General features: G+C 43.9%; 1 protein-coding gene across 5 annotated transcripts in view; it reads left to right on the top strand.

The window, feature by feature from the left end:
* HELZ (helicase with zinc finger) overlaps nucleotides 1-27,206 on the top strand; it is a 142,245-nt gene extending 115,039 nt beyond the window's left edge. For all 5 annotated transcript variants that reach the window (XM_058676247.1, XM_058676249.1, XM_058676246.1 and 2 more), the window contains 5 exons: nucleotides 2,452-3,022; nucleotides 3,679-3,913; nucleotides 4,632-5,148; nucleotides 21,990-22,242; nucleotides 25,805-27,206. In XM_058676247.1, the coding sequence (XP_058532230.1) occupies nucleotides 2,452-3,022; nucleotides 3,679-3,913; nucleotides 4,632-5,148; nucleotides 21,990-22,242; nucleotides 25,805-26,157 (1,929 nt within the window). In that variant the 3' untranslated portion in view covers nucleotides 26,158-27,206. The remainder of the gene's footprint in view (nucleotides 1-2,451; nucleotides 3,023-3,678; nucleotides 3,914-4,631; nucleotides 5,149-21,989; nucleotides 22,243-25,804) is intronic.
* Nucleotides 27,207-27,991: the final 785 nt, after the last annotated feature.

Raw genomic sequence — 27,991 nt, 5'->3', positions numbered from 1 at the left:
GTTCCTTTGATAATTTGGGACTGTTTGCTGCTTCTGTCTTGGGCCATATTATTCTTTCAGTTTCTGACAGACCAGCTTTTCTCAGCTCTGTGTCATAACCTGGTGTCTTTTTTATGTTACTGTCAGCCCTCCCCATCTGCTCATGCTCCTCTAGAACCTTCCAGAGTTCTGTCCTTGTGCCATCTCTCTGTTCTGTGGTGTCTTCCTGTAAAGTAGCCCAGTCTGTGATAAATCATTTCCAAATATGTGCCTAGCTTTAAGCAGCCATTCCCTAGATTTCACTATTTAACATCCTCTAAGTATCTCACTCAAACTTTCTGCATCTGGAAGGACTCAACCTGTTGGAGGAGCTGTTGTGCAAATGAAGCAGCCAGGGGAGCCTCCTGCTGTGAAAGTATAAGTGGCATGTGTTTGAAAGGGGTCAGAGAGAGAGGGCAAGCAGCATGTCTGGGTGGCTTTCTGACACACACCTGACTTCTTGTGTGTGTCAAAGTCAGTGGTGATGGGCACAGTTAAAACAGTAGCCTCTGCATACATAGCTTTGATTTATAATCATGATCTCCCACCTATGTTCAGAATATACGTACGAACAGTATCTTCTGGGGATAAGGCATGAGGGTAAATTCAGTCAACCACAAAATGGAGATTTCTGGGGGAAAATGCTTATGTAGAGAACTTTGATTAGGATCTGCAAGACCTGGAAAGCAGGTCTTGCAGCTGCCCGGGAAGACTGGGCACCCTGGCACCTTTCTCATGCCCAGGCACTTGAAGGAGCTGACTGATTAGAAGCATGGTGACTGGAGGTGCGAATGCTTAGCATCACAACTGTTTGTTGGCCTAGTTTGGTCACCAGGTGAATGTCAACTTCCATGAAAGAGCAGGCTGCTTGTTTTCTGTTCTTGGGGTCGGTCAGCTTGGGGTCTCTCTTTGTGACAATAGCCACCACTTGAAACTTTTGGGGATAATGAGGGACCAGAACAGCTTGCAGAAAGTTCTGACAAGCTGGAAAAGAAAACTTTCCTCTTTCCATCTTTCGCTTCATTTTGCACATTGTCACTGCTTGTGGTCAAACTTGTGTTTCAGAAGGATGACAGTGTTCTTTAAAAATCCTGTTGTTTTTTTTTTTCTTAACAGTAAATGGTAATTGTTTATACTCAGCATTGAATCATTCTGGGTTTTGTATCATTGGGCTGCAGTAGGTTCGTCTGATGTTACCAAGGAGAAAAAAAGGTATAAACAAGGGAAGCCACAGCTCTGTGTATTCAACACTGGGTGTGCTCTCCAAATTTCCCTATTTTTCTACTTTGTTAACCATTGTGTGAACTGTTACTTTTAACAACATTATTTCTCCTTGCAATATTCTAGCTCTTTTTCTCAACTATCTCAGGTACTACGTTCTCTTGTAGCAACTCTAATTATGTGTTTGCATGTTGGTATTCTTTGCTGGAGTCTAAGCCAGGCATTAGCAAAATTTGTTGCTTTTTAAAAAAAATTATGATTTTATGATATAGTTCCACAGGCTCTGGGATTTCTCTTACCCATATCCCTTCCTCCCTCCATTGACTCCCCCATATTATCACAATAGTATAGTTCCTTACAAACAGTCCTAAGTCCATCATTGCGGGCATGGACAGTGGCAGAGAGTCCAGCATCCTGTTGTCAAGATAGCAAACTTTGTTTCTAAGGCCAGATGGTCTCTCTTGCAGCTGCTCAACTCTGACACTGAAGTACAAATGCAGCCACAGACAAGCTGTAAACCACTGAATGTGTCTGTGTTCTAACAAAACTTGTTACAAAAACCTAGTGGGGACAGGAAGGCATAGTTCATAGGCCCCTGCACTAAGCTCTTGAGCATTTAGGCTAGGTTGATTGCTGCTTTTTAATTTCCAGGCACAGGCACAGTATGCTTGGTGAGTCTGCAGTGATATTTAAGGGGAGGAATGTCGATGCTACATAATGTCAAACCTTAACAACTGATTGTCAAAGGTGATGTAGTACTTGTTTGCTCATTTCAAAGTTGTTTAAATGGAGACAGATTTCTTTTATTAATATAGATCACCTTGAAGAAATCGATGTTTAAAAACAAAATGTCAGCAGAAAGGAACACATTTTAATGATTCATAGCAGAAGGAAATAAATGGCTATCTTTCCAAGGAAGAAAGTGTGAAATTAAAAATAATATACTTAAAGAAATTAAAGTGGATATGTTACTACAATGATGGTGTCTTTCTTATGACTCAGATTTAATATATTGGTTCTTCTGTGTTATCTTTTTTCATTTAGCAGATACTTCTTTATGTGATTGTCAGAAAGTGATTGTGCACCCAACCATCCTGTTGTTGCTACTAAGAATGTATCACATCTTTTAGCTGTGTTAGGGCTGACAGAAGGCAGAGAGCCACTGGCCTTGGGTCTTCTGTTTAAAGAAACCTTCTTCGTACTCTTTTCTAGGTTGATCTGGAATCAAATCCACAGAACAGAAGTCCGGAATCACGCCCTGGTGTTGTTTATCCAAATGCCAAATTTCCTCGCAAAGATAATCTTAACCCCAGACATATAAATCTCCCTCTCCCGACTCCCCATGCGCAGTATGCAATCCCTAATCGCAGCTTTCACCCCCTCCCCCAGCTCCCAAGACCACCATTTCCAATTCCACAGCAGCACACCCTGTTAAATCAGCAGCAGGGTAGTTTGCCTGAGCCACCGAATCAGGTGCCACCACAGCCAAATCAGCTGGTCCAGCCGCAGAGTCCGTTGGATCAACAGAGCCAGCAGCCTCCTCCTCAGCTTTCTCCTGCGTACCAGGCAGGACCCAGCCCTGCTTACTTTAGCGGGGCAGTTGCTCACAGACCCCAGACTCCTCCTGCTGAGGCCGTGCTTCCTGAGCAGCAGCCCCCTCCCATGCTGCAGGAAGGCCACAGTCCCCTGAGAGCCATCGCCCAGCCGGGCCCCATCCTTCCTCCGCACCTGAATAACTTCATTGATGAGAACGCACCGGGACTGCCTTTAGGGGAGGCCTTGGGTGAGTTCTCCTGATACTGCTGGATGTGAGAAAATGGCATGTGCTGTACAATATTCATTTGGGTAAGGATTGCTTCATAATGCCAGCCAAAATCATTTAAGGTAATAACCAAAATATAGTTCCAAACATTGTGATATTAGAATTGATACTAGGATACATCATTATCAAAGTAAGAAAGAATTGTCGTCAGTGGCGGCGTCATTATCATCATTTTCACATCCCCAGTCGATAGAAAATTTAGAAAACAGATGCTGTCCACCAGAACCAAAGTGTAGCTGATACATTGTGGAAAAAACCTGTTTATAAAAACTTTTCAGAAAATTGATTAGAGGAACAGATGTTAGCTTGTGGTTATGATGCCGTTTGCCTCACTGGAGTGCTTGGGTTCCATTCCCGGCTCTGCTTGCCTCCCACTTCCTGCCACTGCCCTTCTTGCAAAGCTGTGAGTTTGGCTCATGTGGGAGTCCTAGGTTCAGTTCCTGCCTCTAGGCTCTGGCCCCAGCCCAGCCTTGGCTGCTGTGGACTCTTGCGAAATAAGTCATGGATGGAAGCTTTTTCTCTCTCTGTTTCTCAAATAAATAAGTTTTAAAAATTTAAAAATTAACTTGAAACCCCAAGTGCATGAAGCCTTAGACTTTTCACAAATGCTTTTGCAGATCGCGTACATGGGAATGTAGCTCTGGAGACACTGAGGCAGCAGCAAGCTCGGATACAGCAGTGGAGTGAGCATCAGGCCTTTCTTAGTCAGGGCGGTCTTCCATACCCACACCATCAGCATCCTCACCTCCAGCATCTCCCTCAGCCGCCCATCGGATTGCATCAGCCACCAGTGAGGACAGACTGGAAGCTCGCCAGCAGTGCAGAAGATGAAGCCGAAACGACGTACAGCAGGTAACCCAGCTCACTAACCTGTGTGCCCCTCTGCCACTGTCTTCCTTGATGGTAGTCCTTTTAGCTTCAGGCTGGAATATTGGCTCAAAGAAGTTAGGTGCTGGCGCTCTGGGCACATGCTGCAGAGTTCCCATGATCACTACTGAAGGTGGAGAGCGGTTCTTGTATAGAATGTGCTCATGGAGGATCTCTTGAGGATTGTACATTAACTCAGTCCTCTGCTTCTATGAGAGAAACACCTCATCACTCTGGATGGTTTTGAGAAATAGTCTTTGGTAATACCAGCACAAACAGAGAAAAGACAAGTTAGGGCTTAAGAGTTAAATAGCCAACTCAGTAGCAGAGGCTTCCACTTCTTCACTGTGGGCACGCGGGGCTGTTTTAAATGTTCATGGTCACCTGAAGGCTATGAAGTATTACCCAGTCTCTCTGAATAAGGTCCCTCATTATAATAGCTTTTTATGAACTCCCAGTTATTAAAGACAAGGGGAGATAAGGGTGGATGTTCAATGTGAAAGGAAATGAAAGAACACAGATAATGGGGCATATTTGGTGTCTTCAGTTCAGCTTCTATTAATGCTGCATTTGACATTGATCAGTGCTGGTTCTGAGGAAGTGTTATGACTCAGGCTGTAGCAAGCACACATGTAGTCGACTAAGTTCTCCTTAATGTGACGCGGCCTTTCCTTTGTCCTTGTTTTTCCTTGTCTCCATGAAGGTTTCAAGACTTACTCAGAGAGCTGTCCCATCGTGATCCGAGTGAAACCCGGGAACTAGCTGAAATGCCGCCACCTCAGTCAAGACTTTTGCAATACAGACAAGTTCAGACTAGAAGCCCACCAGCAGCCCCTTCTCCCCCATCCAGCACAGATCACAGTAGCCACTTTTCTAACTTTAATGACAGCAGCAGAGACATTGAAGTAGCCAACAGCCCAGCATTTCCACAACGCCTCCCACCCCAAATATTCAGCTCGCCTTTCTCCCTGCCTTCGGAACACCTGGCCCCTCCCCCCCTGAAGTATCTGGCACCTGAGGGAGCATGGACTTTTGCTAACTTACAGCAGAATCACTTGATAGGGCCGAGCTTTCCCTATGGCCTACCTCCATTGCCTCACCGGCCACCACAGAACCCTTTTGTACAAATCCAGAATCATCAACATGCTATTGGTCAAGAGCCTTTTCACCCACTGTCATCTCGAACAGTATCTTCTTCTTCGCTCCCTAGCTTAGAAGAGGTAATGTCTTTTTTTAAAAAAAAAATTTAATTTTCTTTCTAATATTGTTTACAAAATTTGAGAGGGATACACACGCATATAGGCCTTTGATTAGAGTGGGGAGGGTTGAGGTATGGAGGAAGGTGGATGGAACAAATTATTTTTCCTGTGTCCCCACGGGAGGGTGGGGGGACGCTCCTTGCTGTCAAACGACATGAGCACCCGGGGATGAGGGACAGTCCTTTGATGGTGCCTCAGAGACCCTGATATGATGAAGAGTGGTCTGAGGGTGTTACTTACTGGTTTTGATAGTTCTCAGATATTACCAGCTTTGTTGCACGAGGGTTGAAAAAATTCTTTCCAAGGCCTATTAGTTGGCAAAGTCCGCCTTAGTGCATCCGTGGACCCAGGAACATGCAACAGAGCTTGGCTAGGACAACTGTCCAACCTGTTCTGCTTTCCATCCTCTGACGAGGAACTCCATGTTCTCTGCTGGCCTAGATGAGCTGGCCATCATGTCCCCCATGTGCATCCGGGCATGTTGTCTACTGCACAGGTATCAGCAACTGAGAGGCCCAGTACTGATACATACACTCCAAGGTTGGACCACATATATTGTGATTTTCCCTGTGGCTGGGGTCTGAATCCATCTGTCTAGTTGAGAAATCCCCCAAGAAACCTCACTTGGGGTGACCTCAGACTTGACTCTTTTGTGCCAGCTAGCTCAGGATCGGGTTTGATCTGTCGCCTGTACCAGCTAGTGTACATACCGGTGGATGCAACTGCCTGGCCAGTTCCTCCCCAGCCCCATACCTCCTGTGAACCAGTGGGGGCTGGAACCCAGGCCCGCTAACCCACGACAGATCCAGTCATCCTGCGTACTAGTGGGTGCCACGGCCTAGTCAGGCAATGCCAAATAACTCCTCCCAGGCCTGCTACAGCCCCAGTTTTTCTGTGTGCCAGCCTCTGCTATGGCCTAACCCAGCCCAGCCCACATCCCTTCAGGCTCTCATGCACACGGATGGGTGCTGTGGCTTAGCTCAGCCTGCCTGCCCTGCCCCTGCACCTGACCCTCATGCATTCCTACAAGTACTGCCTTGTCCAGTCTGGCCCAACCTCAGCCCTGGTTCTTGTGCTCACCAACGATAATTACAGCCTAGTAGGGGAGTGTTCACAGTTCCCCTGCCAAGCATGCTCCCAGGCCTGGATTTTGCACCTGCCGGGAATACTGCAGTCCAGCTTGACATGACTTGTACCCAGTCTTGGCACTTGCCAGCTGGTGCTGCAACTTAGCCTGGCTGGCTCACACCCTTTCTGACTTTCATGTGAGAGCAGAAGCCTAGCAGGGAAGTCCTAGAGGTTCCTTTACTAGCCTTATTTCCAGCCACAGGTCTTGTTTGTACTAGTGGGTACTGTGGGCCAGTCTGAGATGGCTTGCCCACAGTCTCAGCGTTCAACAGCACGTACTGAGGCCTGGCTCAGCCCAGCCTACTGCCATCCAAGCTCTTGCCAGCAAGTGCAGCAGCCTAGCCCAGCCTGGCCCACTCCCATCATCAGCTCTCATGTGAACTGGTGGGTGTTATGGTCCAGCCAGGCCAGACCTGCACCCTGTCCTGGTTCTTGTTCATCCCAGTGTGTGCTGTGAACCGGGCCAGACCAACCCATCCCCATACCTGGCCCACATGTATACCAATGGGTGCTATAGCCCAACCTGGTCTTACCTGTCCTCAGCCCTGGCTCTTGGACTCAACAGCGGGAGCTATGGCCTAGCAGGGGTCTTCCCCAAGTTCCCCTACCAGGCCTGCTCCCAGCAATGAATCTCATGTGTGCTAGTGTGTGCTGCTATCCAGACTGGTATGAATGGCCCCAGTCCTGGCATCACTGGTGGATGCTGTGGATACTGTGGTCTAGCTCAACTGGTCCACACTTATTCTGGTTGTTATCAATGGGTGCTACAGCCTAGCCTGCCAAGCCTACCTCCACGCCCAGCTCTCATGTGATCCAGCAGGTGCCACAGCCTAGCCTGGCTTGTCCCACACCCATTCTGGCTCTCACAAGCGCCAGCAGGTGCTGGAGCCCAGTGCAATCTAGCCTACCCTCAGACCCAGCCCACATGCATGCCTATGGGTACTGCAGCCTTGCCCAGCTTGGTCCACCCACAGCCCCGGCTCTCACACTCAACAGTGCTTGCTGCAGCTTAGCAGAAGAGTCCCCACAGTTCACCTACAAGGCCCATTCCCAGCCGTGGGTCTTGGACATGCTTTGAATGTTGCATGTTGCAGCCTAACCCAGCCAGGTATCCCCAAACCCTGTTGTGGCTCATGTGTGTGCCAGTGGGTGCTGTGGCCTGGGCCAGCTCAGCCTGTTCCCAGATCTGGCCCACACAAATGCTGATGATGCACATAAGTGCTGCCGCCCATCCTGGCCTGGCCTGGCCTGGCCTGCCCCCACTCTGGCTCTCATGTTCCCCAGCAGGAGCTGCGTTCCAGTAGGAGAGATCCCCAAGCTCCCCTGCTCCTAGCTCTGGATCCCACGTGTACCAGCAGGTGCAGCAGCCCTGCTTGGCATGATCTACTCTCAGTCCTGGCCTTTGCATGTGCCAGTAGGTACTGCAGCCTGGCCCTATTTGGCATCCTCCTAGCCCCAGCTTTCATAAGTATCAAGTGTCTAAGTGATTGTTTTTTTTCCTTTGGAGTTAAATGAGTTATTTACAGGATTGTTAATTAGATTTTCAAAGCTATTGGGGCCAGTTCCTAGTGCTGTGCTTTCTCTTGTCACTCATCCTGGTGTTCTGTTGGGCAGAGGTGGTTGATAGAGTTGATAGAGTAAATCCCTACTGCATTTGTAGATGTCTCATGAAAAGTGACTGCTTGATTCAGCATTCTAAAGTAAATGGGATTTTGAACTCTAAATATTAAAGATATTTCCAAAGCATCTTTATGGACTTTCACTGATAATGAAAACTTTGGTAATTCCAGATTGTAACACATCCAGATAGGCAGCACTTAATGTGAACTATAAAAATGTTGTTGAGCTGTTCCCGTTAGGCTTACAGTGATTAAAGGTGAGGAAGCATAAACTGGTTGTGGTAAAACAAGATAAACATTTCTAGTTTGGCTATGTGAAGAAAAAATGTTTTTTGATGTGAGCTTCATTTTGGTACTTCCTGATTAATTTTAAAGTTCATTTGAGCTAATTGACTCACATCTTTTACAAGTTCACTGCTACAGATCTTGGCTAAATAGTAAAGTTCCATAGGGAGAATACCATGGCCTTATTGGTGGGATTTCAGAGATAATTTGTTCATTTTGTTTCAGTATCGGTGATTGGCTTGTTCTGCATAATAACCGTCATTAAAATGACTCAATTGCTATCTTAGGCTTCTAAAGGAAGTTTTGAGGAAGTATTATGAAGATGAATTGATATCTGTATGTATACATTGTGAAGATCTAGAATTTTGGAACAGTGCCTTACAAAGATTGGATTTACACCTGACATTGTTTCAAGTTACAAAGAAGTGTCTTAACAGCTTAGCAGAATATTGTTTACTCATTACTGCCATCTAATTGCAGAACCCTTCATAATCCCTAAAAGAAACCCCATAACCATTGAGCAGTTATTCCCAGTCTTCCTCTCCCAGTCGCTAGCAGCCACTAATACACTTTGTGTCACATGGCCTCTTGCTGCTGGCTTGTGCACTGCATCCCCACTGCCGGCACTGCTTTCTTTTTTGATGGTTGAATAATATTCTATTGTATGCCACAGTTTGTGTATCTCTTCATCATTTGATGGACATTTGAATGGTTTCTGTGTTTTGGATAATATGTATAATTCTGCTATGATCATTTGTTGATCAAGTTTTATGTGAAGATGTGTTTTCACTTGAGAGTGTAACTAGAATTTGGACTCTTGATGCGTGGTAACTCTGCTTACTTTCTGAGTTACTGCCATTCTGTTTTCCACAGTTCTCTGTATATTCCCAGTGGTAGTGTATGAAGATGCCAGTTTTTCCACATACTTGCATTTTTTTAATAAAGCCATTCTAGTGGGTGTGCAATGGGTATCATTGTGGTTTTGATTGACATTTCCCTAAGGGTAAGCGAGCCTCTATGTGCTTATTGACCATTGTTTATCTTCCTTGAAAAATGCGTGTTCTAATTCTTTGACAATTTCAAAAAGTGGTATTCTTTTGGTTATTGAGTCATATGACCTTTTTCATGTACATTCCAGACGCTAGTCTCTTAATCTCATCTGTGTTTTAAAATTATTTCTCTTGGTCTGCAGTGCCTTTTCACCTTCTTGATAGTGTTCATCAGTACACAAAAGCTCAACAGTTGGATCAGATACAACTTACCTGTTATTTTCCTCTTGGCTGCTTATAGCTAAGAAATTGCTGCTCAGTCTGAGGCAACAGAGATTTGCTTTTGTATGATTTCTTTCTTAGAGTTTAGTTTTAGCAATTACACTTAGTTTTTTGATCCAGTTGGCTTTTATTTATTAAGTGAGGCAGGTGTCAGATTCATTCATTTACATGTGATTATCCTCTTTCTTTGTTGAAAAAGACTCTTCTTTTCCAATGGAATAGTGGGAAGTCATGCTGAATATCTCTGGATGTCTGTGCCACACTGATTTGCATATTCAGGCCATCGCTCTGTACTAGGTTTTGGAATTGAAAGTGTGACTATTGTGTTTTGTTAAAGTGTGAATCATTCCATGTTGTTCTTTTCCAAGATTGTTTTGGCTATTCTGGATCCCTTGAATTTCCACAAGTGTATTAGGACCAGATTATCAGTTTTTGCAAAGCAAAACTGCAATGAGATTTTTCTTCTCAATTTTCATTTTTTGACAGGCAGAGAGACTGACGTGCACACACAGATTTCGCATCTCTTGGTTCACTCCTCAGATACCTACACCATCTGGGGCTGGGCAGGATGGAAGCCAGGAGCTCAGCAGGGACTCAAGCACCTGTGCCTCCCAGGGAGCACACTGGCAGGAAGTGGACCAGACACTCTGATGTCCCCTGTGGTCATTCAGCTGCGGTGCCAGATACCCACCACGTTAGCTGAGAATGAAAAAAAATGTACTTTAAAAAAATATGTCTGACATGTCTATTGCTGCCTTAGCGATAGACTTCAGACTTTCTAAGACTTTAACATGGGACGTCTTTTCCATTTACTTAGATATTTTTAAATTGCTTTCAACAGTATTATGTGATTTTTTTTTCCAAGTCAAATTTTGTACTTCCTCTGTTACATTTATTCTGCAATATGTTTTTTCTTTTTATACTGTCATAAGTGGAATTGTTTTCCTAACTTCATTTTTGAGTCACTTATTTCTAGTGTTTAGAATTACAAGTTGTACATTGTGTTTTTATCTACAGTCTTGCTGAACCATTTTCTTTTTTTGAAAGATTTTTTTTTTAATTGGCAAGGCAGATATACAGAAAAGAGGAGAGACAGAAAGAAAAAGATATTCGTCCATTGATTCACTCCCCGAGTGGCCACAAGGGCCAGAACTGAGGTGATCCCAAGCCAGGAGCCTGGAGCTTCTTCTGGGTCTCCCACGTGGGTATAGGATCCCAAGGCTTTGAACCATCCTCGACTGCTTTTCCCAGGCCACAAGCAGGGAGCTGGATGGGAAGTGGAGCAGCCGGGATTAGAACCGGCGCCCATATAGGATCCTGGTGTGTGCAAGGCGAGGATTTTAGCCACTATGCTATTGCGCTATGCCCTTCTCCCTCTTTTTTTTGTAAGAGGTTTTCTGTGGCCACCTTTGGGTGTGTTATATGGAAGAGAATACCATTTGTACCTAGAGATAGTTTTCTTTTTCCTTTTTAATCTGAATGCCTTCGATTTCCTCTTCCTTCCTAACTGCCCTGGCCACAGCATTGTTCAGGGGTATACACCAGAGATCTTCTGCAACTTCATAGAAAGTGTGCATTATGAAAAAACACATTTCAATTGTCAAGATTTTTTACACTAAAATAAACTTAAATTTTAATTTTATTTTTCTGTGAACTTTTTGAAGATCCTTTGTGTTCTGCATAATTAGAGAAAGGTGAATATATTGAATCACAATCTCAAATTTACCGAGTTCTTGTTCACTGCGTTGTGGCTGGAGAACACACTTGGCATGTTTCTTTCACTCTTTAGATGCTGATGGGAGCTTGTTTTGTGGAGCACGTTTAGGCACACTTACACTGTTTCCTTTAATCGCATGGAGTCGAGGGAGTCGGCTTGGCTTGTAGTGTTAAGAGTTTTGTTTCCTTTTGATCTTTTGTGTAGGAATTATATCCACTGTTGAAAGTTGACTATTGAAGTCTGTGGAAAGGCCCTGTGTTCTCACGTCTAGCTGGTCTTGACATTCTGTCAAAGAAAGAAGTGAAAGATAGGGCAGAAATATAAGCTAGTGTTGAAGATGTGCCCCCTCCCCAAATGGAGCAAGGGTTTTGGTTTCAGACATGTGTTGACCATTAAACTATCAGAATAAAAACTCCAGAGGTCACAGGTGACAAATATAGCCTTAACAAAATTAGTTCAGAAAAGCTATAAATAGCAACTATAGTAGGAGTAGAACCAGTGAGCCTTGGGGAGGGGCCGTGTGACTGGTAGAGCTGCCACATTGTGCTGTTCTGTCCCATAGTGCCAGGTGAGCATTAGGGTGTGGTTGGCATGTCTGCACTCCATATCGGAGTGCTTGGGATGGAGGTGTAGCTTCCTGCTAACACACACCTGGGAGATGGAGGAAGATGGCTCAAGTGTTGGAGTCCCTGCCACTCGTGTTGGTCTTCTCAGGCCTTGTCTGAGCATGCGCAGACCATCTGTGCTGGTTCACAGATTCCCGAGCATCGTGTGATGGCCGTTCTCTGTTCCCTGGTGCTCTTCTTAGTTTTCCTAACGTTCTGCTGTTTAGCCGTGAGTGTGTAAAGAAGTGCCTTCAATCGTCAGTGGGTTTTTTTTTTTACTTTTGCAAAAAAACATATTTCATCACCTTTATTTTGATGCATGAGATTCACAAATGGTAACTAACAACACAGAAAAGTCTTTGACAAGGAAAATACTATTTTTAACACATTGCAGATGTTAACATTTCTGTTATACTAGGATAACTTTTTTGTATGTTTGAGATAGTTTGGCATGAATCATCTCACAGAATGAATGGTTTATATGCTTGCTATTTCTTTCTGACCTTTTACAATAATTTCTTTAACCTTGACAGTACAGAAGAATGTCTGATTTTCCTTCCTGCTGTCATTTCTTTTATCACCAGAAGCCATGGTAGATTAATCTCATGTGGGATGAAAACATCTAGATGTTACCTTAGTCGTCAGCTTGAATAGAGATGGTTTTTAATATTATGTTTCACTAGGTTTCTCTTCTTACAGTAATTTTGGTTTCCTTCTGACACATGAAATACAGGTTGAATATCCCTTAGCCAAAGAACTTGGGACCAGAAATGTTTTGTATTTCATTTTTTTTTTAAAGATTTATTTATTTCGTTACAGTCATATATACAGAGAGGAGGAGAGACAGAGAGGAAGATCTTCCGTCCGATGATTCACTCCCCAAGTGAGCTGCAACGGCCTGTGCGCGCCGATCCGAAGCCAGGAACCTGAAACCTCTTCCAGGTCCCCCACGCGGGTGCAGTGTCCCAATGCATTGGGCCGTCCTCAACTGCTTTCCCAGGCCACAAGCAGGGAGCTGGATGGGAAGTGGAGCCGCCGGGATTAGAACCGGCGCCCATATGGGATCCTGGCGCGTGCAAGGCGAGGACTTTAGCCACTGAGCTATCGGGCCGGGCCCACATTTGCAAATCTTTAAAAATGAAATACAGGGGCCCGGCGGCGTGGCCTAGCAGCTAAAGTCCTCGCCTTGAATGCCCCGGGATCCCATATGGGCGCCAGTTCTAATCCCGGCGGCCCTGCTTCCCATCCAGCTCTCTGCTTGTGGCCTGAGAAAGCAGTCGAGGACGGCCCAAAGCTTTGGGACCCTGCACCCATGTGGGAGAGCCAGAAGAGCTCCTGGTTTCTGGCTTTGGAAGCACTGTTGGTCTTGCTGGGAGCTGCTGGCCATTAGGTCTGGGGGTACCCAGACCTATCTTGGGTGGAACTGGAGATCCCAAGTTGTTACTGTTTTCCCCATGGGACCAATGCAATGTTTGGAGCTAGAAATGAGCTTGCTGCTGGCTCAGAGCATGCAGCCCTGCAGCCCCCACAGCCTTTTCCTCAGTACACAAAATGGTGCCCAGTGTGGCACTGTTGGGGTCTGAGCTGTGAAATCCACCCTGTTTCTGTACCCGCCTGCTTGGGCTCTGCCAGTCTGCCTCTGCTCGTAGTCCAATCAAGCAAGTTGGCAGGACAGACAATTCTATGCCTGGGTTGATTCGCCTGAGTTCCCAGTGAGCTCCCCTTCCCACCTGGCCGCGGATTGAACTCCGATCACCGACTGCTGCTGGGGTATCTGGTCACTACAATACCACTCCACTGTGTCCATTGCTCTCCCATGTTCTTGGGTCTCCAAGTGTCCTTCTGCTGTTGGCCTGTCCTCTCTGATTATCCGGAATTGCGGCCTCTCTGCTTCACCTTGGATAATGATTCTTTGTTTAAATGTGTCCTTAACCTATTCTGCCTTCTTGTTTCCATATGTATGTTTTATTTAAGATATACAGGGAAAGAGCTCCCATCTGTGCATTCACTTCACAAATGCCCACAATGGCTGGGCTTGAATTGAGTTTCTGGAAGCTGGAAACTCAATCCAGGTCTCCTACTCAGGTGAGAGGAGCCCAGTTATTATATAAGTCATTACTTCTGGCCCTGAGGATGTCTGTAGTCAGGAACCCAGAGACAAATGTTAAAACTCAGGTACTGCAGTCTTACCTGTGGGACCACCCACCCTTGCATCTGACTCTCACCTGTCATATGAGGCAGGTATAGGATTTTCCACTTGCAGTATAATGCTGGCACTGAGAGAGTTTTCAGATTTTCACATGATCAGCAAGGGAAATGCAGAGGTTGAAAATTATTCAAAAGAGGATCAGCTGTGTGCTGCTACAGGTACAAAGCAAACCTTTCGGGTGTGTTGCACTGAAGATGTGTCGAAAGGCTGTGCTTGAGGATCTTGTTGGAGAGACCATTATGTGTGGATCTGATAACCATATTGCACAGAGATGACAAAGGAGTAATCTGGCAAATTCTTTTTAAAAGCATCACTGGAAAAGTCTCAGAATAGGCTCATGAGGCTACACGTTTTTGTGTTGTGGTTTTATTCTAATGATCTAATAAAAATGGAATGCTTGTAAGTCAGTCATTCTGATCAGCTTTCTGTTAAGTCAACATTTTAACCTGTCCTGCAGTAGGGATTACTTATATACCTCTACTTTGGGTTACTTGTTTTCTGAGTTGGTTTTTGGACACTAATCTGAATTACCTGTTCATCTTTATGCCTCCTTACGGAAATTCTAGTTTTCATGTTAGTTGGTATTTGGTGTCAGTAATGTTGTCTGTCTTCCCTTTCATGGAGCGAAGGCTTGGACAGAAGTGGCAGGGTGGTAGGTTGTCCCTCTTCTCCCCTTAGAGGTTGGTGCTGACAGTGTACAGCTTGTGCTGTGTAACCAGCCTTCTCGGAAGTGTCTTCTTGGAGAGATGGTCCCTGTGTGGTATCTAATCACCATCTATAGAATGTGGCAGGCAGTGATCAACAAATTAATAAATTCCATCTTAATTAAAGTTTCTGGCACTGCAATTAATGAGACTTTGAATTTCCACTGGAGCATTTAATTTAACTCTTCCTTAGTGATTAGCTTTGATATTGTAATTATAAATAGAGTCCTAATTAATGAAGTTGCAGTTCTCTGTTTTTAAAGGAGCTGACTAAGCTGCTACATGAGAGCTGTTTGTTATGACAGTGGTAAACACAGGAGGCTCTTTTACTTAAACTGACAACTGTCTTTAACTGTGAAAATTTATACATGAGTTTTGTAATTTAAGTTTTTCTTTTTTTTTTAGGTTTCATATAGTAAATAGCTTTTAAATGTTTATTTAAGAATACTAGTAGTAGAATTTAAAAGTAGTGATTGTCTATTTAATAACAATATCTTCACAGTTCATTGTGAAAAATATTTATAAACATAGGAACATGTATGGAGTTGACATTGAACCCAGAAGACTCTTGACAGGGTATGAGTCTTTAAGCAATAATGACATTATTTAAGGCCTGATGACTCAAATCAGATCTGAGTGGCAGTCACTGAAAGGATTTCCATTAAGACTGAAGGAACACGTGGGTAAGTAGGAGACGGCCGTAGCAGGAGTAATCGCATCATCTTGTAATCCGTTCTGTGTGGCTGTGATGATGCTGCAGCCTTGTTCGTTGCGCTAGAACAGTTCACTCTGCTCACAGTTCTGAAACTGAGAAGCCAGAGGTTGAATGGCCACATCTGGCGAGGTCCCACCTGCTGGTCTGGAGAGAGCACAGCCTATTGGCTCTGGCCGCCCCCCCACCCCCACCTGCTGGTCTGGAGAGAGCACAGCCTGCTGGCTCTGGCCGCCCGTCACCCCCCCCCCCCCCCCCGGCCTTGAAATCCCAGCACAGCCCCATTGGACTAGGGCCACAGCCTCTAGGCCGCCTTCCTCCCTAGGAGCCTAACCAGGGTGCCCCGCTTCAGGTGCTGGGTGTTTGTGAGGTTTCCACCCTCTGAAGATTTCCTGGAGGATTAAATTTCAGCCTGTGTTTGGCTGGGGATATGAAAACACAGCACTTCATGGAAAGCAGAGAACTAGGTGCAGGAAGCCAAACAAAGGTGAAGAAGAAAGAACAAAAGGGGAGGAAGCGTGTGGTCTGTATCGAAACCCTGCCCTGGCCCTGCAAAACTCAAGTGTTGATGCAAATGTGAGGGGTCACTCTTAGCAAGGTTTTATTTTTGCAAGCCAGAGATTTTTGGCTTTTTGTTTTTTGTTTTTGTTTTAAACTTCCATGTGAAGGCCCTTATCTTTCATAGAAATTTCCCTTAGAGAACGAGTTTGGAGATCTGAGATTTTTCAGTTGGCAGTGTCTATAATTTTCTGAATTTTAAGTACGTAAGTAAGCATGGATTTATCATCCTTCACTTGGAGAATTTTAGCAAATATGTCAAGTTTTTGATGATTGTTAAAGTTGATGGTAGATTATGTCTGGACATTTTAATAATAAAAAATTAAAACAATTCTCATTGACACGTAATGCGCATTTTACATTCTACAGTTTTGTGACTAGTCAGGGCGTTGAAGATCATTTAACTCCTCTTTAGAAAAAAAAGCACAAGGATGTTAAAAGGATTCATGCAGATATTAATGAAAGTGGAGCTGAAACTCCTGAATTCCATTCCCTTATTACTTTAGATTTCTCCATTTTCAGACCATGAGTAAGACATGCTCCTGGAAATTGGGAAACAGAACTTGGTATTGGGAGAAAGCAGGACTATGTTCTTGCAAACAAGAACATAGTTATAAACTTCAGTGTTATAAACTTCTCTCTTGTGGCAGGGTTGGTAAGTAGGCAGAAAAGGGAGATGGTTCATTTTAGAGCTCTGGAGTTTTTAAATCTAGCCAGTTGTATTTGCAAAGTGTTGAACTACTCAAATGAATAGTTAAATTAAGCAGTGTGCTTAGCTTTGCAGCATTCTAGAAGAGTAAAAATCCTCTGGCGTTACCTTTTATTCAGAAGCTGGAAAATTTAATTTGGTGATTATGATTTTTCAGAGACTATAGAAAGTTATGAAGAAAGGATAAGCCTTCACTGTGAACTCTTTCGTTTTTTCAGTAGACATTTGACCGTTTTTACATTCAGGGAGAACACACAGGAGCCAGGTAGTAGCTCAAAAGGTCAAACAGTGAGCCTGACACGTGCCTCTCCAATGTGCTGTTGCGTTGATTCTGTCATCTTCCTGTTGCTTCCTGTTGGAGTGTATGGGAAAATACGGTTTACAGATTTTAAGTGTCTTGGTCTGTGTGATGCTTAAAATGGGCTGGTTCAAGTCCTGGTTGCTCCACTTTCAATCCAGCTCTGCTAATTATGCCCAACAAGGCAATGCAAGATGGCCCAAGTCCTTGGGACCTGCACCCTGTGGGAGACTTGTGTGAAGCTCCTGGCTGCTGACTTTGCACCTGCCTGGCTGTGACCATTGCCACCATTTGGGGAATACACCAGTGGATGGAAGCTTGCTCACTCTCTCTCTAAATCTCCCTTTCAAACAAAAATAAATAAATATTTTTAGAAAGAACGAACAAAACTGAAAATCCACAGACTTTTGACAGACTTTTCTATAAACTCATAAAAAACCTTTTGGCAAGCTAGAAACAGACAGAAACTTGGTAAGAATCCTGCAGCTGCTATCATGCTTACTTTGCCCTAGGATTAGGAACAGAGCAAGCTGCCCGCTCCCTGCACTCACAGTGGAAATGTTAGTACAGTGAGGCAAAGCAGTAAAAGGCACAGTGGATGGAAGAGAAGAATTGTCAATTAAGGAGGGGGGAAAAAAAGCCTGAGAAATCTTCCCTGAGGTCATCAGCAACAACGATCCTATCCTTGGAGCAGACTCGTAGCCTAGCAGGTAAGATGCCCACCTCCCACCTTGGAGTGTCTGGGTTCAGTGTCCCAATCCAGTCGGCCACCTGTCACTCAGGTGATTCCGCCACCCATGCAGTAATCTGTGCTTCCGGTTCCTGAGAACAGTCGTTAATGGGAGTGGATGGAACCTCTCCTTTCCTCTGGCTCTGTTCTCTGCCTCTCAAAAAATGAAACAGGCAATTTTTAGGAGATCCCATTTAACCAGGTTACAAGATATAAGATGCACACACAAAAATCACATTTCTTTGTATTAGCCATGTGCCATTGAACAGAGAAGTAGACAAGCTAATGCCTTTTAAGATAAAGAGAAATGGAATACTGTGCTATAAATCTCACAGAATGTGTAGAATCTGTATGCCAAGAACCGCCAGATGGCTAAACTATAATTTATTTAACACATAAATCATTTTATTTATTTGCCATCAAGATTTCTCTGGTTGTGCTCAAAAATTACCTTTGGGACCAGATTCCAAAGTACCAAATCATTTTTATGCATTTACCTTCTGTGTTACATGCAATAGATATACCAGTAGACTGTGTATATATGTGCGTGTCTGTGCACACACATATATACTTATAATTTATCTAATTTAAAATTTTAAAGTTTTGGTTCCTTTTTTTGCCATAAAGGTCCAACCATTCATAATGCACTTTGAAATTGCATTTCATATTTTGCCTGCTCATTCATCTCTACCAGTATTGCTAAGGAGCTATTATAGATATATCCCACTGTACCTCCTCAGATTCTACCATACATGCCAACTTGAATGCTTTTTTAAATTTTTATTTGGAAGATAGAAACAATACACTTTCTGTAAAGCTCAACTGAATCTTATTTTCTCTTCATCGACCTTTTTCTTTCTGAATTTTGGTTTTCCTCTTTTAACACTTGCAGTTCATATGTCTGTTGCAAAATCAAAAATGTTTGTTTATATTGCTGGTTTATGTTATGTTAGTTTAATGAAAATGAGCCGCTGAAGTAAATGTGTGATATGCATATGCATTAGTATTGTGTCTCTCTGGGAGACTAGAACATTCTAGCATGATCTTTCTGAAGCCACCTCTGACATGAGTTTCATAGTGCAGTGTTCACAAACATACTGTACATTGTGGTCCCTTGCAAATTGGGACTGGGCTAAGCACTCAGAGGATGGCAATGAAAAGAAACATTGCATTTCCCTTAAGTGCTGGGAGTGCAGTGCAGTGCTGTGGTTTAGACTGTCACTTGGGATGTCAGCATACCATGTCCTACTGCTCAGTTTCTTAACCAGTAGTTTCCAGCTAATGTGCCTGGGAAAACAACAGACACCTGCAACCTACCTGGAGTATTAGGATGGAGTTGCTGGCTCATGGCTTTGGCTTGTCCCAGCCCTGGCTCCTGTGGCCATGAGGGGGTAGGAGCTAGAAAGGCTCTCTCTGTCTCTCTGCTTTTCAAGTAAATAAACTGTGGGGTGTGTGTGTGAGAGAGAGAGAGAGAGAAGAGAAAAGAGAAGAGCTACTTTGTACCAATCCTTGCTGGGTGTGTCATTTGGGGCTTACTTAGCACACAGTGCAGAAACGCTGGTTCTTCTACCCCTAGGGTGGAGATTTTTTCTTTTTTTTTTTCTTTTTTTTTTTTTTCGGTCAGAGGCCATTTTACAGCTTTGCAGGTCATAAAAAATTATCAACCAAAAAATCAGCTCACTATAGATTCATTGTATTTTTCAGTCCAGGGCCAGACCAAGTGATTCAGGGGACTATGCAGAACCTCCCCCACCCCAGTCCTACTATCTACCTGAATTTAATGGCCTTGGTGAAGAAAGTTTCAATTAGGCTGATGGGATTTTTAGTTGCCACTAAGTTAATCAGGATGGTTAGTATGACAGAAAACCAGAATTGAATTCAGAATGACTTGATTAGTGTGGGAGGCAGAGGGGATGCCTTTAAGGTGAGTTGAGTCTTAGAATAATACAAACACTTAGGAAAGGAACCGTCTGGATGGAGTGCCACCTGTTGCCTTCCCCATCAGTAGCTTGGCTGTGAGGATGCAGGCACAGCTTGGGCACAATCCTCATCGCTCTGCTGGAGGGCAGCCAGTCCAGACCTGCTCCCTTCTGTGGTGTCTGACTATCCTAGGATTTCCATCGGATTTGGCCATGAACTTTCAATGCCTACACGTAACAGTTACCTCCTCCCGCACTCAGTCTTTCTGGCAATGCTTTGTCTGTGTCTTCTTACACTTCCAGGAGAAACCTGCCATTACTGAACCAGTTTGTTGCACTTTCTTTTCATCCAACTTCTCTACTTTTTGATTTCCAGTTGTTAACATTAATTTTAAAAGGAACAATCCACAGAATCATTGCTGTCCATCAACTAAATGGCAGATTTAAGTCTAAACGTGAACTTTTTGATGTTCTATTCAGATGATGGTATAACTGTAACCCCTTCTTATGTGCCCAGAACTGCTGTAAATGTTAAGCATACTGAGCTCATTTAACTCTCTCAAGAATATCTCATGAGGTGGCGACTCTAGGTAAAGTTTCCAAGAGTTGACTTGCCCAAGGTGACACTACTGGTAAAAGGCAGAGGCTACAACAGTCTAACCTAACTAACCTGGGTCTAGAGGGGTACTGATGTCCAATGTTTACCCCACATTAAAACAGGCTCCCAATCAAGGCACATCAGAGGGCAGTTAGACAGATAATCAACTTTGAAATAACTGCCAAATGTTGGGAGGGTTAAATGGATTTGGGGATCTACAAATTTAGGGAGTTTATTGAGAAGACTTTTTTCCTCCAATGATTGCCTCTTGTGTGTGTGTGTGTGTGTGTGTGTGTGATTTGTTTATTTAAAAGGCAGAGTTGTGGAGAAGGGGAAGAGATGGAGAAAAAGAGAGATCTTCCATCTATTTATTCACTCCCTACATGGCCACAATGGCCAGGCTGAAACCAGGGTACTTGAACTGGAGAACTGGGGTCCAGGCACAGGGGTCATCTTCTGCTGTCTTCCTAGCTGCATTAGCAGAGAACTAGTTTAGAAGTGGAGTGGCCACTTCCAACCCAGCTTCCTGTTAATGCACCTGGGAAAAGCAGCAAAGGATGACCCCAAAGAAGCTTCTGGCTCCTGGCTTTGGACTGACCCACATCCAGCTGTTGTTGTCATTTGGGGAAATGAACCGGTGGATGGAAGGTGTCTGTCTATCCCATTCTGTAAACTCTTCTAAATAAATCAAATAAGTCTCGGGGAAATAAAAAACAAATGTGGGTAGCAGGGACCCAACCACTCAAGCCATCTTTTCCCCCAGGGTACACGTGATCAGGAAGCTCGAATTATAAGCAGAGCAGGGACTTGAACCCAGGCCCTCCAGCACAGGATGTGGGCATCCCCAGCTGTTGTCTTAATTGCTGTGTCAAATGTCTCTTATTTTTTTAATAAAATATATATTTATGGGGTACAATGTGATTTTTCAATGCATGTATATAACAAGTATCATCATGTCAAATATTTATCAAATCTTCATCTTGAGAGCATTCAGAATTCCCTTTGCTAGCTACTCTAAAATACAGAGTTGGTTATTACCATCATAGTTATCCTGCTGTGCTATTAAGTAGAAGTTGTTCCTGCTGTCCACCTGCACTGCTGTGCCTGTTAACCATCATCTCTGGTGACCATTGTTCTACTCTACCACAACAAGGTGCTCTCAAATGAGTGTTTAAAAGAAGTAAAGAGTATTCTGTGTCAGTTGAAGATTCACTAGCAGATAGTCCAGAGTTCTTAGAGTTGATCGGGAGCTATCGTCTCTTGCCACCAGGTCTAAGGGGGAAAAAACAAACAAACCAATAAAAACATAGCAAGATGTGAAAGCTAAGAACCTGTTCAAGATGGCTGTAGCATTTAATTTTGAGCAAATATATTCTTTGTTCTTACTGCTCATCTGCTGTTAGCTAAAACAGCAGTAGAATCGTAGAGCTGCAGACAGCTGTTCTACTCCCGTGTTTCCTAGCTAGGCAGAACTTGGAAGTCAGACATAGGCTGTTTGGCGACCACGTGGTAAATGACAGCACTGGGGTTGAATCCAGGCCTCCTGACAGCATGGCCAGAACTCAGGCTGTTTGTTGGTTTTTGTGGTGGGTCTCTGGTGAGGGAGTTTCACAGTCACGGGAGATTTATAAGAATTCGTACTTAACAGAGTGAGGTTTTTCCTGGGCCGGAAAGCAGAAGGGCAGGGAGGACTATGGGATCAGGTGCACTGATTGGTCACTGTCCTTTTTCCCTGTGTAGTATGAGCCCAGAGGACCCGGTCGGCCCTTGTACCAAAGAAGAATCTCATCCAGCTCAGCCCAGCCTTGTTCTGAAGAAGCAAGCACTCCTCGAGACAGTCTGGCTCAGTGCAAAGAGCTCCAGGACCCCGGGAACCAGGCTTCCTTCAGCTTCTCCTCCCCAGAGTCCTGGGCAGATACCACCTCATCTGCCCCCTATCAGAACATTCCGTGCAATGGATCCAGCAGGACAGCCCAGCCCAGAGAGTTGATAGGTAAGACCGAGAAGGTGGGCTGCCAGGACATCGCCATTCAGCTGCTTCTCCGCTACCTCGCTGTGAATTCTCCTACACTGCCCTTCATTCCCATCGTTGTCCCTGAACAACAGTTAGTGCCTGTGGCTGAGAAATAGGCCTCAAGCTTAGATATTACTATAGGGTTGTTGTGATTTCCTATTGATGGTCTGAAAGTAGGTTCACCCAAGTTTGGAAAAATCCTTTTGATAACTTAGACCCTGTGAGTAAATGAAAGAAGTAGCGGGACTTCAGATGGATTTCCAAGTAGGTCCTCACTTTTGCCTGGGAGAAGTAAGTTTACTGTTTTTGTTGTTTCTCTCCAGGGTTAAGATGGTGGTTGGTTAGATCAGCAGCAATTGTTAAGGATTTGCTGTCAATAAAATATTGGCATTCTTGCTGTGTAGTGGAGTTTGGCTAAGATAAAGACCAGCAACATGTACCATTTTGGGATTTTGAAAGCCTGTGTTGATTTGCTATGTTCTGGTAAACTGAGAATTCGATGACTAAAGAACACAGGACAGGACACTTGGCACTTGTGCTGTGTGGTGGGGCGTGGAAAGCCCTCCTCCTTAGCTGTGAACCTGAGCACACGCTCTTGTTTCCTCGTTCCCCCTTCTGATCACAGTGGATGTGAAGGAGCAGCTCAGTCTGTGGTTCGAGTTCCCTGATGTCTCCTTCTCACTGCAGGCTAGGGACACTGACCTTGGCAGGCAAACCTGCCTTCCCTGTGCGGGGAACCTCTGTCCCTGTAGCATTACCTTTGAGGTTAATGTTGTTTATCCTTAGAATGTGAGCCCGCTGGTTTTCTCACTGGCCCATCGTTGATTAGGCTCCATATCAGTGCCTTTTTAGGACAATGGATTTGGTGTGGCGGAAACTGTTTAGGAGATTTTCCTTTTAGGACCTTGTAAGAGTGCAAGAAACACACATCTTGAGCATTCATTAGTACCTACTGTGTATAAGCTGCTCTAGTTTGCCTGGAGTGGCTCTGTCAGTTTTAAAATCTGATGTGAATACACTGGTGAGATGATATTTGAATTTCCAGAGAACATGTAAATTACAGATCCATGATGGTAATTTGTTACTTTTGTTTGCTTTGTTTCTTATAATTTATTTCAAAAATGATATCATTTCTCTATCTCTCTTTTTTTTTTCCTTTGGTGTCCACCTACATTTTAGAATAGTCCATTTCCAAAATTCTTCAAAATCTGACCTGAGCTGATTGAATGTTACATTACTTACGATATATGTCCTGAAAATAGAAAATGATTTCTTCATTGCTAGAAGACAAATTGAAGTGTTTTTTTAGTTGAAAGTAGCAGTTAACCATAAGAAAGGAATTTGAATTCACCGATGTCCCAAGTCCACTTCCTGATCTCCAGGACTGTGGAGAGCCGTGTAGGAGGTAGTAGTGAGGAGGCAATCATCGCCATGGGAAGCTCTCCTTTCAGAAGTCTGGGATTTATTTCCTGAGATTCTAGGAAGCCATTTGTACATTACATTGGTTTGAAATTTAAAAAGAGATGCATAACATTTAGAGGGAGAGGTGAGACATGAAGGGTGTAAAGTGGTTTGAAATAATTTTGAGCAATTTTATGTATTAAAAATTATACTGTAAAATACGTATGTGGAATAAACAAAATGGTAAGCCCCAAACTGAAATCTTTCCAACCTAACGTCTGGACTTTAGCATTTGACAGACAATCGTCTCTACCATGAAGCTGCTTTGTAAGTTTTGTCCTACTGGAAATAGTTTCCATCAAGCATGAGCGGGGTGTTTTAGAAAATACAAACCATTGTGATTTCTCATGGTTTCCATTTTTAACTTGCTTTGAATTCCAGGATACAGCAACTTTATTAAATGTCTGGATATCAGAGAGAAACATCTAATTTCCCTCTATTCTGGTCATTGTCTTAAAACTACACCTTGGGCTCGGCGGCGTGGCCTAGTGGCTAAGGTCCTCGCCTTGATCCCATATGGCTGCTGGTTCTAATCCCGGCAGCTCCACTTCCTCTCTGTCTCTCCTCCTCTCAGTATATCTGACTTTGTAATAAAAATAAAATAAATCTTTAAAAAAAAAAAAAAAAACTACACCTGATTGCAGGAAATAGAAACTAATCCAAACTAGCTCAAGTGGATAGAATTTCCTTGGAAATAAGGTCCCGTCTGGCTGACTGGCTTCATGGAAAAGCCAGATGGTTTCCTGGTGGGCATATAGAATGCATGTGAATGCCACAGCACGGCCTTCCTGGCCCCAGGAAAACCCCAAGAGGCAGCTCTTAGGGCCGGGCACTGCTGTGTGTACCTGCTATGTCCTTGCCCACCTCACCCCTGCATCCTTTGCTGGCTCATCGAGTGCCACCGTGTCCTGATGCCACAATCTCTAGCTAAAAGTCTCAGTTAATTTTGTCTCCTTTCTCCCTCCTTCCCTTCTGCACCCCGCCTCTGTCTCCTGCACACACACATATATATATATTCTTCTGGGAGAAATGTATATCATCCTAATAGAATGTTATATAAATGTTTAAAATATTTGAAAGCAAAGCACTTATTTGAAAACAAGCTCCGGCTTAATGGATAATAAAATGGGTTAGGAAAGGTGGAACCAAACTTTTAAAGACTTTGCCAAGTCAAGGCAGATTATAGGAAATGTGTAGGTAGGTTTCATTTGGTTTTTGTTTTTGTATCTAAGATTTAAGTCAGAATTACAGAGAGAGATGGAGAGACAGAGAAAGCAAGAGAGCGGTCTTCCACCTGATGGTTCACTCCCCAGATGGCTACAACCGCCAGGGATGGGACAGGTCAAAGCCAGGTGCTTCATCCAGGTTTCCCACATGGGTGGCAGGGAACCAAAGCACTTGAACCATTTTCTTCTGCTTTTCCCAGACCATTAACAGGGAGCTGGATCAGAAGTGGAGCAGCTGGAACTTGAGCCTACACCCATTTAGGATAGCAGCATCACAGGCAGTAGTTTCACCCACTGCACACATCCTGGCCCCCACTGTGAAGTAGTTTAGAGCTGTTCCCCTCCAACCCCTTACTCCATACTTATTCACTATGTATTACAAAAAAGGGTAGCGTTTTGAAATAATAGAATTCAGTGCTACTATTAGACTAATGGTAAAAGGCAATTTTGATCCAGACTCTGCATATATCATTTTTATTCAAGAAAGCAGGTGTTTATGAACTATGAATAGTTACTATAATAAATATGAACGTGTGCAGTCATACAAGTTAGCTTGCTGTTCTCTAGTAAGCCTTCTCATTTGACCCTGACTTTCCTTGTGTTAACTTGCCCAGTGCGGCGGGTGTCTGGAGCACTTGTGTGAAAGAAAAGTCTGGTCGGATGTGCCCTATCCGATGGTTGTGGGGAGAGGGAGAGGTCGGTCTGGTCAGATGGGTGAAGGCTCCACCCTCCCTGGTACATAGTGCCCATGTGGTGTTGTGGAGTCCGGGATTCACATGAGGGGACCGCGATTTGACAGGCAGGAGCAACATGCGGACCGCCCTGTAACCCATGTCCCCTGTTCCTGCTTTCAGCTCCGCCCAAGCCTGCCAAGCCCCCTGAGGAGCCTGCTGAGCCCGAGAACCTCGAGGTGGCCAGCCCCTTCAACTACAGCATGCTGCAGCACCTCGGCCAGTTCCCGCCACTGCTGCCTCACAAGCAGGTGGCCGAGGCGGCTGCTGCGGCGGGCAGTGGCGGCAGCAGCGGTACACAGAGCTCCGCGTCCAGCAAGCCGGCCATGTCCTACGCCAGCGCCCTGCGTGCCCCGCCCAAGCCGCGGCCGCCACCGGAGCAGGCCAAGAAGGGCAGCGACCCGCTGTCCCTGTTCCAGGAACTGAGCCTGGGCAGCTCTCCTGGCAGCAACGGCTTCTATTCGTATTTTAAGTAATCGCTCAGTTTCCTCCTGGGAAGGCTTTTCATTTCTGTTTGTATCAGTAGAGGTAAGGTAGTGGACTTCACTTGTAGGTGCACCGTGCCCTTTGTTTTAATATCCAACATGCCCTCACTTAATTGCTTTGCTGCTAGACTTGCGACTAATTTTTTTAAAAGTATATTCCATTATTTTGCATTTTTGATGTGAGTCAATTTTGACAGCTTTTATGTAGAATAAAAAATATTTTTAAATTTGTGTATTGTTACATATGTCTGCATCAAGCTAGCAGCTAAGAGGTTAACTGTGCAACTATAAAAAAAAGAAAAAAAACTTTGTCTAAAATGTATTTAAAAAGAAAAAAATTGTAAGTAGCATTTACATTTATTCAATAATATTACCACATGCTGGGTTTCTGTACCAGAAATGGCCAGTGGATGTACAAAATGTATGTTATTTTTGCTTAAATTCATTTAAAGTTTTTTAAAATAAAGGGGCAGCATCTTCTAAATACTTTTAAGTTTTATCAGCTTTTTTTTTTTTTTTTGGTGACAGGATGCTGCATTCTAAAACTTCATAGTTTTAGACCATGTTTGACTTGCTGTTGTAATCTCCATCCACTGTAGGATAGAGGTAAAGGCATTCTTCGCAGTGTATTTCATATGCCACTGGTTTTTTTTTTTTTTGAAACACACACAAGCAAAAGAAAAAAAAACAGTGGCATAGTTGGTTATTTTTTGGACAAGCTATACTTCAAGCTTGTTTTTAAATGTTAATTTGATAGTGTTTTTTTTTTTAAACAAATCATGAAGCTGAAAAATTTTTAGGATTGTTGGTGCTTAGTAGACTTGATAACTATTTTAAAAATGCGTGAATTTAGTAAAATCCTTTTCTTTTCCTCTCACTATGCATGTGTAAATGTTTGTAACCCAGCTTTCCCCCTCCTCCAGTGGTATCAAAAATTGTGCCACCTTAAGGTTTGTTTTATTTTTTTTTTTCTTCCTCCAGTAAAACATTTTGGTACATTATTTGATGTTTACATTAAAATGCGACATTATACATGGCAATTCAGATATTTTGCCAGCTGTTTTGTCTGAGGAACATCATTAAAGAAGAAACACAATATCAAAAATATATCAAAATTCATCAAAATCTGGGGCAAAAAAAATTACCCTTGTTTCTGAAGTCTTTTTGATTCTTCCAAAATGCCATTATTGAACTTGTACAAAAATAAGAATTTTCAGTCTCAGCATTGTTTTCAGTGGACTTGGGCAACATTCAGAGGAGGGCGTTTCCCTGCCTGGACCGCACGCGCAGCGCTGCGTGGCGGCAACATTCTCCCGGTCCGGTAGTCATGCCTTTGTGTCTTGGAGCTGAAAGCCAGAAGCTCGTCTTGGCATTTTTTACGTGAGGTGTGGCTTGGCCACGCTTCGGGGCTACGCAAAAGCAGACTTTGAGGAGGCGGCTGTTGTTAGGCCATTTTCCATTCACAGCACAGTTTCCTAACCAGATTGAAAGTGGCAAGGGTAAAGAAAATCATGTTTCTGACCTGACTGGAGTTTAGTTCAGGTTGGCCAGCTGCAACCTCCAGATGTTTGGGGATAGAAGAGTGCCTTTGGCTAAAGGTCAGTAAGCTGCAGGACACACGAAGCGTACTGCTGTTATTCATTCCTGCCCTTTGGACCCGAGTGCAGTTCATTTGTGTGTGGCTTTGTATTGCAGGCTATGAGTCTCTGTGTGAGCTGGCAGGTGTGTTCATGGTCAGTATAAATCACAGTTGGAAAGTGAGGGCGGCAAGCCACCGTGCTAGGCTTCCTCTGTGTGGCATCAGATTACCAGATGGAGCGATATA

The sequence above is a fragment of the Ochotona princeps genome, chromosome 17 (assembly GCF_030435755.1).
Source record: "Ochotona princeps isolate mOchPri1 chromosome 17, mOchPri1.hap1, whole genome shotgun sequence".
Taxonomy (NCBI): domain Eukaryota; kingdom Metazoa; phylum Chordata; class Mammalia; order Lagomorpha; family Ochotonidae; genus Ochotona; species Ochotona princeps.
This window is presented reverse-complemented; position numbering and strand designations above follow the sequence as displayed.